At 36.9% G+C, this 19,669-nt stretch overlaps 1 protein-coding gene across 7 annotated transcripts in view; it reads left to right on the top strand.

Moving 5' to 3' along the window:
- Positions 1 to 19,669, top strand: part of DNAI7 (dynein axonemal intermediate chain 7) — a 76,926-nt gene that overhangs the window by 49,020 nt on the left and 8,237 nt on the right. For 6 of the 7 annotated variants that reach the window (XM_060658129.3, XM_060658126.2, XM_081796130.1 and 3 more), the window contains 5 exons: positions 9,717 to 9,792; positions 12,098 to 12,258; positions 15,357 to 15,513; positions 18,262 to 18,476; positions 19,419 to 19,586. In XM_060658129.3, coding sequence (XP_060514112.1) covers positions 9,717 to 9,792; positions 12,098 to 12,258; positions 15,357 to 15,513; positions 18,262 to 18,476; positions 19,419 to 19,586 — 777 coding nt within the window. The remainder of the gene's footprint in view (positions 1 to 9,716; positions 9,793 to 12,097; positions 12,259 to 15,356; positions 15,514 to 18,261; positions 18,477 to 19,418; positions 19,587 to 19,669) is intronic. The other variant, XM_060658127.3, reaches the window with a different exon arrangement.

The raw sequence follows: 19,669 nt of genomic DNA, 5'->3' as shown, positions 1-19,669 counted from the left end.
TGTGTACACACACACACATACACACACACACACACACACACACACACACACACCCCACATCTTCTCTGTCCATTCATCAGTTGATGGACATTTGGGCTCTTTCCATAATTTGGCTTTTTTTTTTTTTTTTTTTTTTTTTTTTTAATTTTTTTTTCAACGTTTTTTATTTATTTTTGGGACAGAGAGACACAGAGCATGAACGGGGGAGGGGCAGAGAGAGAGGGAGACACAGAATCGGAAACAGGCTCCAGGCTCCGAGCCATCAGCCCAGAGCCTGACGCGGGGCTCGAACTCACGGACCGCGAGATCGTGACCTGGCTGAAGTCGGACGCTTAACCGACTGCGCCACCCAGGCGCCCCCATAATTTGGCTATTTTGATATAGTGCTGCTATAAACACTGGGGTGCATGTGCCCCTTCAAATCAGCGTTTTTGTATCTTTTGGATAAATACCTACTAGTGCGATTGCTGGATCGTAGGACAGTTCTATTTTTAATTTTTTGAGGAAGCTCCATACTGTTTTCCACCAGTTCATGGCTCCACCAGTTTGCGTTCCCACCAACAGTACAAAAGCGTTCCCCTTTCTCAGCATCCTCGCCAACGTCCGTTGTTTCCTGAATTGTTAATTTTAGCCATTCTGACAGGTCTGAGGTGGTAACTCATTGTGGTTTTGATTTGTATTTCTCTGATGATGAGTGTTGTTGAGTATCTTTTCATGTGTCTGTTAGCCATCTGGATGTCTTCTTTGAATCAGTTATCACTTTAACATTTCTTATAAGGCTGGTCTAGTGGTGATGAACTCTTAACTTTTGCTTGTCTGGAAAACTCTGTCCTTCAATTTTGAATGACAACTTTGCCAGGTATTCTTAATTGGCAGTTTTTTTCTTTTTAGCATAATAAATTGTAACATTCCCTTCTGGATGGCAAATTTTCTGCTGAAAAAATCTGATTGTTTTATGGGGGCTTCCTTGTATGTAATGAAATATTTTTCTCTTGTTGCTTTTCAGGTTCTCACCTTGTCTTTTACTTTTAACACTTTAATTATAATGTGTCTTAGTATGGGTCTCTTTGGGTTCATCTCTTTTGGAACTCTGTAGGCTTCCTGGATCTGGATGTCTGTTTCCTTTCCTAGAGTAGGGAGGTTTTCAGCCATTATTCCTTCAAATATGTTTCTACCCACTTCATTTTTCTCCTTCTGGGACCCCTATAATGTAAATGTTGGTCTGTGTCATGTCCGTAAGTCTCTTAAGCTATCTCCACTTTGTCTCCCTCTCTTTTTTCTGCTCTGATTGGGTGAATTCCACTGTGAATACAATTCAGTTATTGTATTCTTCAGCTCTGTGATTTCTATTCGACACTCTCATATTTTCTGTCCCTTGGTTGAAATTCTCACATTGTTCATCCATTCTTCTCAAAAGCTCAAAAGCTTGGTGAGCATCTTTATGACCATTATTTTCAAACTTTATCAGATAAACCACTTATCTCCATTTCATTAAGGTCTTTTCTGAGGTTTTATCTTGTTTTTTCCTTTGGAATATACTCCTTTGTTTCTTCATTTTCCTTGCATCTCATTGTTGGTTTCTATGCACTGAACAGCCACCTCTCCCCATCTTGGAGTGTCCTCATGTAGCAGATAAAATGTTTCATTCAAGCCTGCCCTAGCTCCTGGTTGTCTCTGCATCTTTTGTGATTGTCCAAGTAGCCAACTTTAGTTTTAGTGGCTCTCAGTAGTTGAGGATGTGCCAAGACCTATCAGTTTCCCGAAGGGGAGAGTCTCAGTCAGCACTTAGGTTCAGGCTAATTGGAAGCCAGGCCTTCAGGCTGCGGCTTTTTAAAGTATGCAAATATACACCTTTCAGTAAATACTGGGAGAAGGGTATTTTTGTCTGTTCCCTCTGAGCTGAGCCCTGGGGTGGTAGCCAGTTAAGAACTATTTTTTTCTTTGCAATGTTTCCTTATACTCATGAATACAAGCCCCTTTCACCACCAGACCCAGATGATCAAGGGGCACCCCCTGGGCAGCAGACACAAAACCCAGGGCACCAAATGCAAAATACAGGGCACCAGACTTGTGTACAAGCTCTCTGGTAAATACTGGTGTTCTAGGGAGCAGTAGAGTAAGCTGAGTGCAGTGGAGAGAAAGTAGAGAGAGACTATCCTCTGCAGTTGCTGGGGAAGATTACAGTTGGCCCTAAGATGTGTGTTTAATTAGAAGCCTGCCCCTCAGGCCACAGCTATGAAGATAAGCTAATAGGCCTCTTTCACAAAAGACTAAGCTCCTGGGTTTGTTGGCTCTCTGCTGTGCCCTGGGGATAGTAGCTAGTTAAGAACCCTTTCTCCATTTGTTATAGTCTTGTGGGACCCTTGTGTGTAAGCCCTACTGGTAACCAGAGCCAGGCAATCTAGAGGTGTCCCCTGGGTGGCAGCTGCAAAAATCACACACAGAAAAAGGTTACAGGTTCCTTTCTGGGAGATACTGGAACATGGAGCTAGATGGCTAGGCAGAGAGCACAGAGATGGTGCCCAATGGCCTGTGTTTTTGAAGAGTAATTCAGTAGACCCCTAGATGTGTGTTAAATTAGATGCATTGCCCTCAGGCCTGTGCTTTAAGATAAGCAAATAAGCCTCTTTCATAGAAAGCCTGGGTGATTTTCAGTCAGCTCCTTCTGCACTGGGCCCTGGGGCTGGTAAGTCCCCACACAGGTTCCTTTTAACTGTTACTCAGTTTGCTATAGCCTCATGGGTCTTATGAACGCTAGCTGTCAGAGGTAGGTGTTTCAGGGGCTGGTCTCTCAAGTGCCAGGTGTGGGTGCAATCTGTGGCGTTAAAAGTTACGGTGCAAGAATTGGGGTTCAAATACTTCAGTCCTCAAGGAGACGATGGCATTTATGCATTCCCTCCTGATTGTGGGTCACTGCATGGAGGTGGCATTCCTGGAAAGATTATGTCTCAGCCTTTTCTACCCACTTTGATGTGGGTTTTTTTTCTCATTCAGCCAATGTGTAGGAGTCACTCAGCTAGTTTTGGGCATCCCCCCAGTCCCAGAGGAAGCTTTCATATGTAGCTGTAGTTTTGATGTATCTGTGGGAGGAAGCGGGTTCGGGATTCTCCTACATCACCATCTTGAACTAGAACCTATCCTACTTTTATGTGGAAAGATACCTAAAATGTATTATTAAGATATTTATTCAAGTTAAGAAACCATAGTTGCAATAGGATTCTGATTTTTGTGAGGGGGGAGGATTTTATTTGTTAATTCATAGAAAAGAATCTGGAAGCCTAGTCACCCAATAATGGGGAGTGTGAGAAAGGTGAGATGGTGCTGTTATCGGTGATATTTTATTTTCTTTACACTTCTGTGTTATTTGAATTTCCAGTAAGCAAGTACTGAACACACATTACTTTCCCAATAGAAAAAATGAAACCATGTATTTCGGTTTTTTGGTTTTAAAGGGAGAAATTTCATAAGCCTCTGTAATCATGCCCCATTTGCTATTTTATCATTGTGAAATTCTCTTCCACTCATCTTCCTCATCCACTTCACCTACCTGTTCCTGATCTTTAAAAACTTACCTTAAATTTTACCTCCACAAGGTTTTCCCCTTCAGGCTAAATTAGATGTCTCTACTCCATTCTTACTATGTCTGATTATTAGAATTCTTACCTTAAACGGTAAATTATGATCTTGAGGACAAGAATATCTTGACAGTTTGTATTTACCATAAGCACAGAACCTCATATAGAGACAGGATAGGGGCTCAATAAATGTTCATTGAATAAATGAAGAAATAAGTGAATGAATGGATGGTTAAATGCACGCTTGTCACTAGAGATTCTTGGGACCCTCCCCTCAGCATCTCTGATCCCTGTAATGATCTGACATAATACAAGTGGTGATAAGAAGGTTTCACTTCCATCACCACAGCACCTCAGGAAGCGTGCCCCCTTGCAGTCCAGTTGGAACTCAGAGTGAATTTGAAGCAATATTTATGGAGGGCAGTTAGGTTTGTATTCCTTTATAATCACAGCAGTATAGGGACCATCATAACCCTAAATGTCATTCACAACACTTTTCTTTGTGTGGCTAGTATGTTCTAAATTTTTTAAACTGGCATGTAAATTCATGAAATTTAACTTGTGTGTATCTATGTATCTGTGTTTATGTAAGAATATGTGTAAATTAGGGACTACCTGCAACATCAATAGGCAAACTTACTGTTTTGGTTTTAGAGGAAGAGATTTCGTTATTTTTACAACTTTTTTTTTTTTAATTTAGGGTAAACAATTTACCTTTAAAATTTTAGGTTGGCATATTTTAATATAAATATATTTCCCATATCTTTTTAATGAATTTAGAAGCTGATTGCAAGGTAAATTATTAGTGTAATAATGCAGGAATTTATTACCCAAAATACCTGAGTCGTGTGTCATTTGTGATCACAAGTACGTATTTAGTACCTTGTTAGAAACTTAAATCCCTTAGGGGTACCTGGGTGGCTCAATCAGTTAAGCATCTGATTTCAGCTCAGGTCACGATCTCACAGCTTTGTGGGTTTGAGCCCCAGGTCAGGGACAGCTCAAAGCCTGGATGGAGGCTGCTTCACATTCTGTGTGTGTCTCTCTCTCTGCCCCACCCCTGCTTGCGCTCTGTCTCTCTCTCTCTCTGTCAAAAAAAAAAAAAAAAAAAAAAATTAAAAGAATTAAAAAAAATTAAATCTCTTAGATTTAGAAGATCCAAATTCTTTTTTCATAGGTCTATTAAGAACTTTGCCACTAGAGGGCTCTTAATACCATATTTTAGTTAATTTAAATGTGTAATAATGATAATATATTAAAATTATAGGTAGTGGGTAATATTGTCTTCCCAATTTATATATCTTACAAAATTTTTATAAATGCCTATTTTAAATGTTACACATTTATGAGAAATTTTGTTTTTTTAGAATGATAATCACTTTCAGAAATGTTTTAAGGATCTCAAGGGTATCTTTGAACTTTGTGAGGTTCAAGTTAAAAATGGTCTTTGTCTTTAAGATACTCTAAACAGATACAAGATTTAACATAAATAGGAGATGTATATGTAAAACATTTACTAAGTGGTACCTTCCATAAGAAATTCAACATGATCATTTTTTTTCAATGAGCTAGTAACAATCTTGTGGAGGAGGAGAGTAACGGTTGCCATATATTCTCATATGTGCAACAAGAGAGATTATGGATGGGAGTTAAGAGATCAAATTTAATCCAAAAGAAAAATATTTTGAGTAGAATGAAAATCTTCTCTGATGAGGTTACATTTGCCCTAAATCTTTTGATAGGCACAGAGGAGTTTAGAGGAGAAGGAAATTATTCTGGTTATGGGGGAAAGCATGAAGACATGAAATATCCTTAGAGATTTCTTGGTATCATCATGGATAAATTTAAAGTCCATGAGAATAACCCATGTAAAAAATAGAGCATTAACATTCCACAGCCTTCAGCTTCCCACAAATTTACTTCAGCAACCCCTTTTCATGGTCATACTCTGGAACTGGTGCTTCTGTCTTTACTCAACAAATATTTATTGAATGCCTATCTACATATGCTGGTGCTGTTCTGACCCTCAGAGGACAGTGGTGAAAGGACCAGTGTGATTCCTGCTCTCATGATTTATATACAAGTCACAAGAAACCAACAATAAATAATCAAAACTGGAAAACAGCAGATAGTAATAAACGTCAGGCACAGAATTAAACAGGATTATGGGAGTGACTGATGGTGATTCCCATTGGGAGGTTAGGAAAGGTTGGGTCATTAGGGAAGGCTTACATGATGAGTTATTAAAGCTGAGAAAGACTAGAAGGAATCAGCTCTGTGATAAGGTAAAAATATTCTAGTCGGAGAGTACAATTACTACAAAGGCCATAAGACAGAAATGAGTACCAGGAAGAAGGCCAGTGGTCTGACGTATTGTGGCAAGGAGGAAAGTGGCATGTGATGACATCAGAGAGGAAGTCAGGGCTTTACAGACCATGAGTAAGAAGTTAAGATTTTATTGTAAATGCAATGGGAAACCATTAAAGAGTTGTAAGTGGGAGAGTGGCATGATCTGATTTTTAGCTCTGAAAGGTTATCCTGGCTACTATTGTGAGGGGCCAGAGTAGAAGCCCAGCATCTGGTTAAATAGCAATGGGGAGACATGAGAGGCAATGGTGCTTGGTTGAAGGTGGTGGTAAGAGACGTGGAAAGGTGGATATGTTTGGGATATGTTTTGGAGGTAAAATAAACAATCCTGCTGAATTCTTATTTGGGGAAACTAGGCAGATGGTGGTGCAATTTACTGAGATGCACAGTAATGGGCCGAACTAGTTGAGAGTGACAGTGACACAAGAGTTTTATTTTGGGAATGGTACTTTTGGGGACACACAAATGGAAATGTGAGGTAGGCAGATGTGAACCTGGAGTTCTGAGGAAAGTCAGACACAGCTGCCATGTCTCATGCAGGTTGAGCACTGCACTTCTAGAGTTGAGTAGTACACAGATGGTGGCCTGAAGAGTGTCACTAGCATAGGTTTTGAAACCATTGACCTACAGATGGTATTAAAGCCACAGGAATAAACTCAGCAAACTCAGGATAATCAGCCTTAGCTTCTAGACAAAATGAAACAAATGATGCTGTATTTTCAAAATTCATTATTAATTGCTGATGAAGAACCAATTCCAACAACTTATTCTAAAGCTCTAAATTTAAATCACTTTTTGATGAAAAAATTGGATTTCAGGTCAATGAACTTTCTTCTCATAGATACTATTTTGAGGGACAACAGAATTCCAGACAGTCTATCAAATTTGTATTCAGTGCTGATGTTTTGGAGATGTGCAATATCAAAATCATCTACTTCACTGACAATTGTTGATATCAGTCTCCTATGTTCTCTTCAAGTAATTTCATGATTTTTGTGGCTATTGATTGGGTTAGTTATGTTTTTACATTTAAATCTTTTATCCATCTGGAATTTATTTTAGTGTCAAGTGAAAAGAATCTAAATTTATTTTACTTCAGATCTTATCCAACTGTCTCAAAACATGTACCATATGAACCTAGGCTTTTCCTATTGATCTGAAATGCCAAATGCTAAATTCCCAAGTGGATCATGAGATCTGTTTCTGGAATCTCTATTCTGTTTCCACTGATCTTATTCATGATCAGACTGTTTTATATTAAACTCAAATCACATATATATTAAAAAAGATTTCCATATTACAGTATCTGCACATTTATCAAGTTGCAGTGAAAAATACTTTGTTAGTGTTCTATGAAGTTCTTCCCATATTATAAGTCATTTCCTGTATCTGTTAAGCCAAGGTCTCATTGAAAAGCTGATAAATTCCTATTGTTGCATGCTACAGTATTGTGGTTATCAAGGGGAAAGTTGTGTCGAGAAATCTAAATTCTTAGTTTTCCTACAAGGTTGGAAACCAATTTGGTCTAAACTCTGAAGAATTCTCAACTTTTTGAAGATGTAAATTGAAAAGCCTGACTTGCTTATTGGCCTCATACCTTTGGTATTTTTAATGATCATTATCCTTCCTGTAAGAAGGAAATGCAACTGGCTTTTTAATGGCAGATAATGTCCAAAGCCACCTGGATATCTATGGACACCTCAAATTCAACATATCCACAGTTGAATTCATTATGTTTCCCCCAAACCTGTCCTTCCTCCTTGTCTTTTCCTGATAATCATATCACCATCCACCTTATTACCTAAGCCAGACACCCGGAAATCAGTCTTCACCTGTCCTTTGCCTTCTATATCAAGTCACCATCCAAGTTATGTTGATTTTACCTCTGTGTCATCTCTCATACATGCTCCTTCTGATGACTCCAATTACTTCTACCTTTAGTTAGGCTCTGATCCTCTCACTCTTCACTAAACAGTGCATTCATCAGCTGACCACCAGAATAGTCTCTCCAAATGAAAATTTCTTCATGTCAATTTCCTGCTAAGTCTTTTGTGGGCTCTCTTTTACCCATAGGAGAAATTCTTGTCTTTAGAGTGGCATCTAAACTCTACACTCTAGCCTCTGCATCTCTCCAGCTTCACATCTTACACTCACTTAGCATGTCTCACCCCAACCTCACTTGACTACTTGGGGTGCTTGAAACTCTGTTTTGCTTCATGCCTTTCTGCCTTCACTCATGCTTGGAATTCTCTCCCACCATTTTTTGGGAAGACTTAATTATCTTTCAAGATTTAGTTCAAATTTTACCACCTTTGGATAGTATTTCCTGTCTTCACCCATCCAAGGGATATTTTGCTCACAGAACTGATTGTTCTTCCCTTGTACTCTTATGTGGACCCCCTGACCTTTTACAACACCCACAAAGCTGTATTAGAACTATTTGTTTACCTGTTTTCCTTAATAGACTGGGAGCATCTTGAGTCAGGGACCTTGTCTTTTTTGTTGTTTATTCCTAGTATCTGACAATGCCTGTACAATTTAGGCACTCTATTAAAATTCTTTGAAGGGTGAGTTAGTAAATGAGAAGTTTCAGAGGTGCAATGGAAAGGGTTGGCAGAGAATGCCATAGTGTTGAAACTGGTCAAGAGGAAGACACAAAGCAATACACTGACAATAAGGGAAAGGATAATTTACTAAGGGGGACTTGGCTTTGTATGATGGTTGAGGATGAGAGGCATGATGGGATTAACTAGCTTTAAGCTTCTGACTAGAATTTGGGTACAAGGTTTTTCTATTGCTCTAGAAGTACAGATGCTATTTTGGGTCAAATGAAGTTTGCTGGATATCATCCAGTTTGCAAATATTAGCGCACACATACCATATATATATATATATATATATATATATATATATATACACACACACACACACACACATATATATATACATATATATGTGTATATATATATACCATATATATATATATTTTTTACAATAACAACACTGCATTTTTCTAGTGCTTTACTGTGTACAAAATTCTTTACTTCTATTATTTTATTTGACTCTTAGAACAGTTGTTTTCCTAAGCTTCGGTTTTCTTTCTTTGTAAAATGAAAATAATACTCACCTCTCAGGGTTGTTTGCAAGGTGTGTTGTGTGTCTGGCACACAGTTAAGCACCAAATATGTTGTTAGAGCAGGAATTTGAGGCCCCAAATGGTTAAATGTCTTGCTCAAGGTTGCAAAACTAAGTTAGTGGCAGATTTAGATATACATTCTAGATTTTATGTCTTCCTATTGTAATATTCATTTTACTATGCTATAGTATCTTTTACATTACTTGGCGCACGGTGTCTTTGGTTTCCTTGAGAGGCTTACCCAAACGCAGACTTTGGAATTACTCTATCAGAGAACTGATTGCCAAGATCAAACAAAATCTAAAACTTGGCTAAAATCAAAATACAAATATAAATAATACTTCATAGCTTGCATTGCCTCCTAGTCTATTTTATAGTTGAGGGTTCTCATCAGAGAATCTGAGCAGGCTAATTCCTGCCCTCATGAGGTTCTATGGAGATGTGCTCCCATTTTAACTGATTTTTAAATTACTGTCATTAAGTCCAGTTTTTATGCCAGAGCAAGCGTCAGTTCAGGGCCCTAGAATTAAGGTGGCAGGCCTCTGGAGTGGGAACTGGAGCAGAAAGAGAGTGAAGAGTGAATCTGGGCTGAAGCAGACACTGACAATCATACCCATCTGTCCTTGTGTTTTCCATAGAGTTTTGTCCAGGAAGAATCTGAAGCCACAAAATGTGAACTGGAGATGAAGTTATTAAGTGAGGCAGTTTTCGCAGGTATTCTAAATTATATTTTTAGAATTTAACTTTATTGGGATTTGTCTGCTTACAAGTGAAATGCAGGGTCATTATTAAAAAATTCAGATGTTGCAGAAATATGTTTGAAGTGAAAATCCTTCATAATCCCTCTTCTGAAATAACTAAGATTAACAAAAACTTCTCCTGTTTGTATTTCTTCTCTCTATACCTCTCTTTTGATTTTTAATGAAACCATGAAATGTCATACAAATGCTTGAAAATTACTTTTTTATCAATAATATTTGTTATGTTATAGAACATTCTCCATACAAAGAACATAATATCTATTCTTCTTAAGTGAATGATACTCAATACTATCCTAAGTCAGAACACATTAATAACCTTACTTTTTTTTAGTAGCTGTATAATTCCATCCAGTAATGGAATGTTATTTAAATTTTTATTGATAGTAAGTTTATTTCTAATTTTTCATTATTACAAACCATGTTGTGATGAATATTCACAAACACACATACACAACCATAAATTGCTCAACACTTTTATATTAAATTTTATCTTGGAAAATAGCAATTGGAGCTAGTTAAAAATATCAAAATGATAGTGATATCTAATTTGCAAATATTTTAGTTTGAGATTTATGTGCATCACTTCCCAGTAACTTCTAAAGAATTCATTTTTGATAGGTTTCTTTGCATATTTTTCATAACAGGCTTCTTGTCTACTTCACTTTTTCCAACACGCTTTTTTTCAGCAGCTAAATAGTTTTATATCTTTGTAACTTTTCTATAACCCTGAGGAGGTAGTTTTCCTGTTAGAGATAGGATACTATAATCAATTCGTGAATATCTGTCAATAATACTGAGGTTTTCTACATGGTGATCCCCAAATAATATATATCATAAATGTTTAAATTTGGATACAGTATTCTTTGTTTCTTTTTAGGTAAATGGATGATTAATTAGATACATTTAAAATTTTAAGTCTGCATTTTGTCTTCCTCTTTTGTAGAGGAAGGGGAGAGAAGACATGTTAATTAGCATATCTTGCAATAAGGTCATACAGCTAGTTAAGGGTGGAATCAGATCCACCACCTATAAGTGATCTGATTTCCCTTATCCATCGTACTACATTGAAAGATTTTGGGTGACAGGTGGGAATGGTCCTCATGACATGTGACTTAAAATATTCCCTTGATTTTGCACTGAGAATTATGGAATTATAGAATTTTCCTGTAAAATATCTAAACAGAAGGGATTAGCCAATACGGTTTTTTTCACTTTTAAGCCTCTATGCACCCCCCCCCCTTTTTTTTATGAGCTGGGCTTATTTTTGTTGAAAAAAAAAGTAGCTTTAATATATGTACCAAAATTCTTTTTTACCATTTTATTTTCTTCTTTCAGATTTTTAGCCCCATAATATCCAATTTTAAGACATTTATCAGTTATCAAATGTTGTGTTAAGCCACTTTTTGATATTTTACGATGAAGGTGACAGAATATGTCACCCCAAAATATGTCATTTCAGCATAAGGATATTTTGAGTTGAGAGAAACTGAAAAGATGCAGTTGCAAGAAAGGCTTCTTACCCTCACCCTATCTGCCTCAAACCAGGACATAAATTTTCAAAGGTGTCCCTTCTTCCCTCTCTTCCAGGAAGAACAATGGTTAATCCCCAGAGAAAACTTCAGACCCTATCAGCCTGGAAAAGGGCCTAGAAGAATCTACATAACAAACTTTACTAACTAGTCCTTTCCTCTATCCTCAGAAACCTAAAACTCAGAAAACCTAAAACCTAAAGCTTTCCTTTAGCTTGTCATTTCTCCACAAATTTGTTGTTCTTGGTTGCAGATGCTCTATAAAGCCAGAGTTCTGAGCCACCTCTGTAGGTTACTCATTTTTCCCTGGGTATCTCCCATATATACAGGAGGCATAATATTAATAAATGAATGTTTTTTTTTCTCTTGTTAATCTGTCTTCATTCTAGAGGTTTCAGCTGAGAACTCAGAAGAGTAGAGGGAAAATTATTTTTCCTCCTCTACAATATATTTTTAGTTATGTTAATAGTAACATATGCTTATTATATACAAATTCTTAAAATGTTGGCATATAAAATATAAATGGAGCCCTCCTCTGTATCTTAACCATTATACATGCCTATTCCCACTTTGAAAGTTAGCTTTGTGAATAGTTTTGAATTAACCACTTTTTGAAGTTTTAGTAGCTAAATAAAAACTTCGTTTCCAGCATCAGAATTTTTTCCTTTCCCTCCTAATACCAAAATGTTATGATCTATTTAGAAACTGAATTAATCTGGTTAATTTTAGCACAGTTGTTGCTGATAGAGAATGCTAATGAAAAGCCATGTTTCTGTGAAGACAATGAGGTTGATTTATGCCAATTCACAACCCTGGGTGGAGTGTACCACTTGGATATTTTCGAACTTCCACCACAGTGTAAACCAATGAAAGGCTGGATGATTGTGGAAGTAGGTTGATTTCAAATCAAATTTATGAGTGAAATAATTTCTCACACTTTTATCTTAAATGATCTAACAGCTAATGAACTTTAACCCTATTAAGCAAGCATAAAGGAAAAAAACTAATTTTAAACTGTCTTGAATTTATAAAATTTGAATCAGATACTAAAGGAAAGGATTCTAAAATAACGCAGATTTTAATTTTTTTTTTTCAACTTTTTTAATTTATTTTTGGGACAGAGAGAGACAGAGCATGAACGGGGGAGGGGCAGAGAGAGAGGGAGACACAGAATCGGAAACAGGCTCCAGACTCCGAGCCGTCAGCCCAGAGCCTGACGCGGGGCTCGAACTCACGGACCGCGAGATCGTGACCTGGCTGAAGTCAGACGCTTAACCGACTGCGCCACCCAGGCGCCCCAAATAATGCAGATTTTAAAACTATAAATCATACGTGTTAATTGTAAACCTATAGCACTACGTTTAGATTGTGCCAATTTGGACTTAATGATAGTTTATTTAAGATGCTGGCAAACTTTTTCTGTAAAGGGCCAAGTGGTAAATATTTTCAGCTTTGTGTGCATACCAGCTCTATCGCTACTCTCATTGTAAGGGTAAGACAGCCATGTGTACTCATTTAACTTTACAGTGGCTTCCAACATGTCCCTTGATCAGAAGCATTGGCATCATTCTGGGAATTTTCTAGAAACACAAATGCATGGGTCCCATTTTAGTCTTACTGAATCAGAAAGTCTGGAGGTGAAGCCCGGAAATCTGTTTTAGTAAAACACACTTTGAAGTTTGAGAACCACTGGTCTGGATCCTTGATGTATAAAGTGTGGTCCATGCACCAGCAGCATCAGCATCACCTAGAAACTTGTTAAAAATGCATAATTTGGTTCTTCGCCTCAGATCTACTGAGTCTGCATTTTAAGAAGACCCTCAGGTGATTCATATGCCCATTTAAGTTTAAGAAGCACAGATCCAGGTGATGCCAATGTTGCTGATGCATGTTCCACACTTTTAGTAAGGATGCTAATGACTGCAGTTGTTAGATCATTTTTGAAGGAGTTTTTCCTGTTTTAATAACTACTAACATTTGCCTTGGTATTGACTTGGTTTATTTTAACTTTATTTCATGGTGCTTGTGTCCCAAATAACCCTGTTATATTGTCATAACCCGCTCCTCCTTCCCTCCTTGCTCTCCAGCCTTTCTTTCCCCCTCCCTCCCTCATCCCCTTAGCTCTCTTTTTCTCTGTCTGTCCACCTCTTTCTCTCTCTTCTCTAGCACATCATGTACATAGACTACCAGGCATTTCTCACACACAGCCCTACCCATTAAGGACCTTGGTGCATTCCCATATTAGAGTGGTATTTCTCAGCTTTTATTTTTGTTTCCACTATCACCCCTCTAAAGAGCCTTTGTAGACATTTTTTTTCCTAACCACCCCCCCCCCCCATGAAATTTTAATACCAGAGGTATACAATATATTTGTGCATGTACCATACATATAGCTGTGCTTTACACCTAAAAGAGTATGATTTTTTTCATGTCCCCAAACTAATTTTTACCCTCTTCAGGGTGATATTGCTATTCCTTTTCCGTTCTCCCCGCAAATGAGAATGCAGTTATTAGACCATACCTGGGGGAGATAATCTGGTTTGTAGCTACTTTGAAGAATCTATTTGAATCAGCTTTTCCTACTTAAGGGATACTTGAAAGACAGTGGGGTGGGGTCCAAGAAAGACATCCTTTTGGTGAAGGTAGGCCTTCAAAACTCTTTATTGAGGGCTCCTGGGTGGCCCAGTTGGTTAGGCGTCCAACTCTTTATTTCAGCTCCAGTCACGATCTCATGGTCATGAGTTCGAGCCCTGGGTCGGAGCCCTGCACTGACAGCATAAAGCTTGCTTGGGATTCTCTCTCTCCCTCTTTCTCTGCCCCACCCCCATGTGCACACACTCTCTCTCAAACATTAAAAAAAAAATCCTCTTTATCCATGGGAAAGTCCCAGCCAGAGTTGGGGTTTTCAAGAATTTATTCAAGGATCTGTTCTTGAATTTTGTTGATATCCTGATACCACCATTCCACATTTTCTCCTTGAGCCTGAAGTATACGCCTTTATACTTGTTTTTATCTCTGCCAACAAAGAGGTCTTCTTGCTTTTATTCAAGTCTCTTTTCAGTACTCTCCCACCTTGTCTAGAATTTTTACCCATCCAGTTTTTTCCTCTATTTTGTACCATTCTTAATCTTCCCCACCCCTTCTTCCCTAGATCCTTTTCTGCTACGTTCAAATAATGAACAAACCTCCTTCTTCCCAGAGAAATCTGCTGTTGGTTTAATTTACTTTCTCTCCCCAGCTTTATTGAGATGTAATTGACATATTACATTGTTTAAGGTGTACCTACCTGATGATTTTTAATTTACTTTTATCCATTCATTTTTACACTTCCCAAATTTTGCTTATACTCCTTTCTCTCTTCACATACACACCCTAACCAATGTATTAGAATATGGGATTTGGCGTCCTGTAGCTCTGTTTCTCAGTTGTGGCACCTCCTTGAAGTCATTTTGTAATCTTTGGCAAATTATGTGATTTCTCTAAGTCCCAGTTATCTTCTCCATTAAATATATGTTTTGTAGAATTACTTGGAGGAATAAATGATGAGTAAGTCCCAGCATAGGTTAAATTCTGTAATTCAAATTTAATGATTTTTTCCCCCTCAACCATTATCTTTTAACTTTGTTGTGACTTTTTGTTAGTCTGTAATTAAATGAGACCAATCTTCAGTACTTACTAAGAATAATTATATAGGGCTACCTGGGAGGCTCAGTCAGTTAAATGTCTGACTTTGGCTCAGGTCATGATCTCATGGTTTGTCAGTTGGAGCCCCACATCAGGCTCTGCACTGACTGCTCAGAGCCTGGAGCCTGCTTCAGATTCTGTGTCTCCCTCTTGCTCTCTCTGTCCCTCCCCTGTTTGTACTCTGTCTCTGTCTCTCAAAAAATAAATATTAAAAAAAAAAAACTATATAGCTTATTCAGCAGTATTTACATCTTTGTTACTAGTCAGCTTCTAATTTGATGTTATTTTGGGCCATTTTTAAAAGATACTCAAAGAAGGACTGCAGAAATATATATATCCTCCAGAAAGTACAGAAGACTTTGAAACAGAAAATGCTTTCCCACCCATAGAGGTCACGCTTGAAGTTCAGGAGAATGTAATCTTTTTTGAGGATCCTATGGTTGCAAGGTGGGATGCTGAAGGTACAGCAATACCTTAATTCACTTTGTTAATTATGTAATGAAAAGTGGTATAACATGACTCCTTAAAACAGGAAATACAGTGTCTACACTCCCAGTTTCTAATCTTACACATTTCTATGGCAATTCTAGGGTCTTTGTTTGCTCTTGATGGAAATGAACAGGGATTGGAGTTTATTTATTGAGTTTTGTAACTGTTCTTGAAGTATTTATATCTGCCATAATTTCTGAACAGTTACTTACAGTTATGTAATTATGTTTTAAAAAAAACCCAAAAATATCAAAATAGTACAACACATTGAAAACAAAAAAATGAAAAACCTACATTCTTTTAAATGACTATATAATTCAGATTAGGGTGATTAAAATTTATTTTAATGTTAATAACTTATAAATTACAAATCTTATTACAAACAAGTATTGGAGATGGGGAATTGGCCATTGGGAAATCTGAGACAGGAAAACAGCCACTTTATGCCTCTTTATAACTTTTGATTGTTGAACCATGGGAAATTATTGCTTATTCAAAATGTGAAATAAATATCAATAAAATCAGAAGCACCAGGAGAATACAAGCTGATGATTCACTGATCATTAACAAATACCTTATTTGGGGTTGGCTGGCTAAACTTTGAAAGGTCTTGATCTTGTGAATTAATGTATGCAGTTTTGAGGCTGCTGGATAAAAGGTATAGAACTTTACTTTTAATGTGAATTAATTTACATTCATCTATTTGTGTAAGTATTTACTTGGTGACAGGTTGGGAACACATACGATCACAAAGGCACAGAGCTATTAGTTAATCTATTCAGTTATAGGAGGAGAGCATTTAGGAATTTCTCTGCCAAGAAGGATAAATATTATGTAGTTTAAACTTTTTTACGATTGCTACAGTAATCCACACTTTGGTTGTGTAGACATAGCCACAAGGTATTTATATTCTAGAAATAGAATATAAACAGTATTAAAAACAGTATATGTCTGTCAATACATTAAATAATAAAACATATCAAAATGAACAGTTAGGTAATTTTTTCCCTTCATGTTGCTTTATGAGTTTCACTTTTCCTTTAATGGAATATTCCTTAAATATTTATGACATTAAAAATTATTCACACTAAAGTAGAATTAGGCAGTTACTCCACATGATTCAGGGAAGTAAAATTTGACTTTTACTATACTAATTAGATAGCAATATACAACTCTGATAATTCTTCCCGTGGGGAAACTTTTTTCCAGGAAATGCTACAAATATGGGGAGTTTATTTAGAGGTCATACATAATTTTTGCCTGTACAAGGTAATTTTGTTAATGTAAAAACCAAAAGAATTATGAATAACTTATTTTATCCATATAATTGGATTTGGCATATTGAATTTAAGAGTCAAAAATAGTGGAACCCTCCATGTGAGGAGAAAGCCATGTGGAGATGGAGAGGGCATTCTAAGAAGGGAATGACTCATGTGTTCCATAATTGTGCTACACAAGAAGAAATATAGCATAAAGGAGACATAGTTCCTTCCTCTAGAAATTTTCAAAGTTGTAGGAGAGGCAGACAATGCAAAGCCACAAATACGATGTAGTAAGGTGCTATTGTAATAGCTAAAAGTGTTACGGAGAAGAACAGTGTGTCCACCTGGAGCATTAAGGAAGGCTTGTCATGGTATGGAATATTGAACTGGGCCTTAAGAGACTAAGAGGGTACTGACATGCCAGTGTTTGTGTAGACGTAGGTTTTCCTTTTTCTTGAGTATATACCTAGGGATGGAATTGCTGGGTTGAATGGTAAATTGGTTTAACTTTTTAAGAAACTGTCAAATTGTTTTTCAGAGTAACTGTACCATTTTACATGCCTGCCGGCATTATATGAGGTTTCCCACTTTTCATATCCTTGCCAACATTTGTGATTATTTATCTTTCTGATTCTAATCATTCTAGTGAGCATGAAGTGGTATTTCAGTGATTTAATTTGTATTTCCCTAATAACTGATAACGGTGAGCATCTTTTTTAATGTGTGTATTATCCTTTAATAGATGTTCTTTGGTAAAACGTTTATTCAGATATTTTGCCCATTTTTAAATTGGGTTGTGTTTTATTATTGAGTTGTAAGAGACACAAAAGACCACCTATCACAGGATTGTATTTATATGAAAAGTTCAGAAAAGGCAAATCTTTAGAGACAGGAAGTAAATAAACTTCCTGTGGCTGGAGGTGAGAATGGGAGTAATTAACTATAAAATGGACAAGAAAGATTTTATGGGAAGGATAATAGTGTTGTCAACTGGATTGTGGTACTGGTTGCACAACTGGGTGTATTTACTAAAAGTAATTATATGCTTACCACAAGTGAGTTTTAAAGTTGTGTTTTGTTTTGTTTTAAACGAAGAGAGGTTCTCTGTAAGATTAAGTGCTCTAGGAAGATAGAACTGCATGTGCTTAGAGGCTCAGAGGTATATGATATTGTTGGGAAAGAGCCAAAAAAAAAAAAAAAAGTGTAGCTAAAAACAAGTGAAGGAAGTACAAGGGATGAAGCCAGAAACATGGGTCTTCATTCTGAAGGGGTTACATACCATGCTGAGGAGTTTGGACTTGATCCTGTAGACAAGAAGAAACTCCCAGAAAGTTGGCTTTTTGTAGAGATTCTATTCTAAATGTAAAAGATTTATACACATTTGCAGTTATTTGGGTGGTTTCATTCATCTTATTTTTGTGTAGAAAAAAATGAATCTGTGACTTTCTTATTGTGAAGGTAAACACTGGCAGACTGATGGCATCAGCAATGTCCTTTACCAATCAGAAGAAAGACTTATAACATTCAGCCTAGAAACTTTTGGCCCTGTTACCTTGATTCAAGATACTCATATTAACATGCCATTCCAGTCATGGGAACTCAGACCACTTGATGTGAATAAAGTACTTTTGACTGTGACTACGGTATTTACTGAGATACAAATACAAATTAAGGTAAGTCACAGTTATAGTAAGTCATATGAAAGAGGTAAGCCTCTTTGAGGACAGCATGTCGAAGCAATCCATCGTTGGTGATTTACATTTTGAAATGTCTTTTATAAATATATTTAAAATATACTTTGACCCATAATTTTTTAACCTTTTTTCCTAATGTTTAATTAAAGTTTATTTAAAGTTTATTTTGAGAGAGAGGGAGAGAGAATCCCAAGCAGGCACTGTCAGCGCGGAGCTGGTCACAGGGCTCAAACCCATGACCTGAGCCTAAATCAAGAGTCAGTTGCTTAACTGACTGAGCCACAATTTCTAAACAAAATAAAACAAAAATTCAAAATGAAATAGTAATTGGATCGGTAATAACATGTAATAAATGAGATGCAATTTTGAACCCTAAGGTTAGTAGAAATAGACCAATTAATGAAGCTACAAGCCCGGTTGTAATATGACTTCGAGAGTTTTTGATCCACTCTCAAGAGGCTTCTTCCTCAAAACTGGAAGAGAGAGATGTGAACTCTGTACACCTTCAGATTGCCACTTTGCAGAGTTTAAAACCAGATAATTTTGCATTAAGTCTTATATGTGTAAAAAAAATATATATATCCTTAAAAGTTGCAACATGAATAGCTATCGAATGGCTATTGTAATTCAATATGACCACCATCAGTGTTCTTAGATCATAACTTATAAGATGGGAGGACACCTGAAACGTTAGTCCCTCAATTGTTCAAATAAAGCCCAAAAAAGGTTGACCGATTGGGTGAGGTAACAAGGAGACTTTGTGGCGAAGCTCGGAGCTGGCTTAAAACATAGCTGTCCTGCATTCTTCTCAATGCAGAATGATATAGGGCTAAAAAACAAATGTTATAAAGAACGTCAAGTCTGGAAATGGAATAACGAAGTAATAATTCATAACAGCTTCTTTCTTCTTCTTGAGATTAGGAAAACCTCTGCATGTTAGCATCAGTCAAAGTAGATAACAAGAAACACTCCTCTACTTTGGAAGGAAGATGGATGACTCCTATTTCTTTTATTCTTGCTTTGAAAGAAACTGGATTGAATATCTTTCCTACTGGACACTCTCATTTTTATGTTGTTATAAATCGTAAGGTAAGAACAAATCTTTCCAGATTTAATGTAATGGACAGTTAGAATGTTAGCAAGTACTAAATTTTACGTAAATCTTAAGGTAA

This window comes from Panthera onca, chromosome B4, assembly GCF_046562875.1.
Source record: "Panthera onca isolate mPanOnc1 chromosome B4, mPanOnc1 haplotype 2, whole genome shotgun sequence".
In the NCBI taxonomy this organism is placed as follows: Eukaryota; Metazoa; Chordata; class Mammalia; order Carnivora; family Felidae; genus Panthera; species Panthera onca.
Note: the sequence above shows the minus strand (reverse complement) of the source record. Positions and strands in the feature narration are given on the sequence as shown.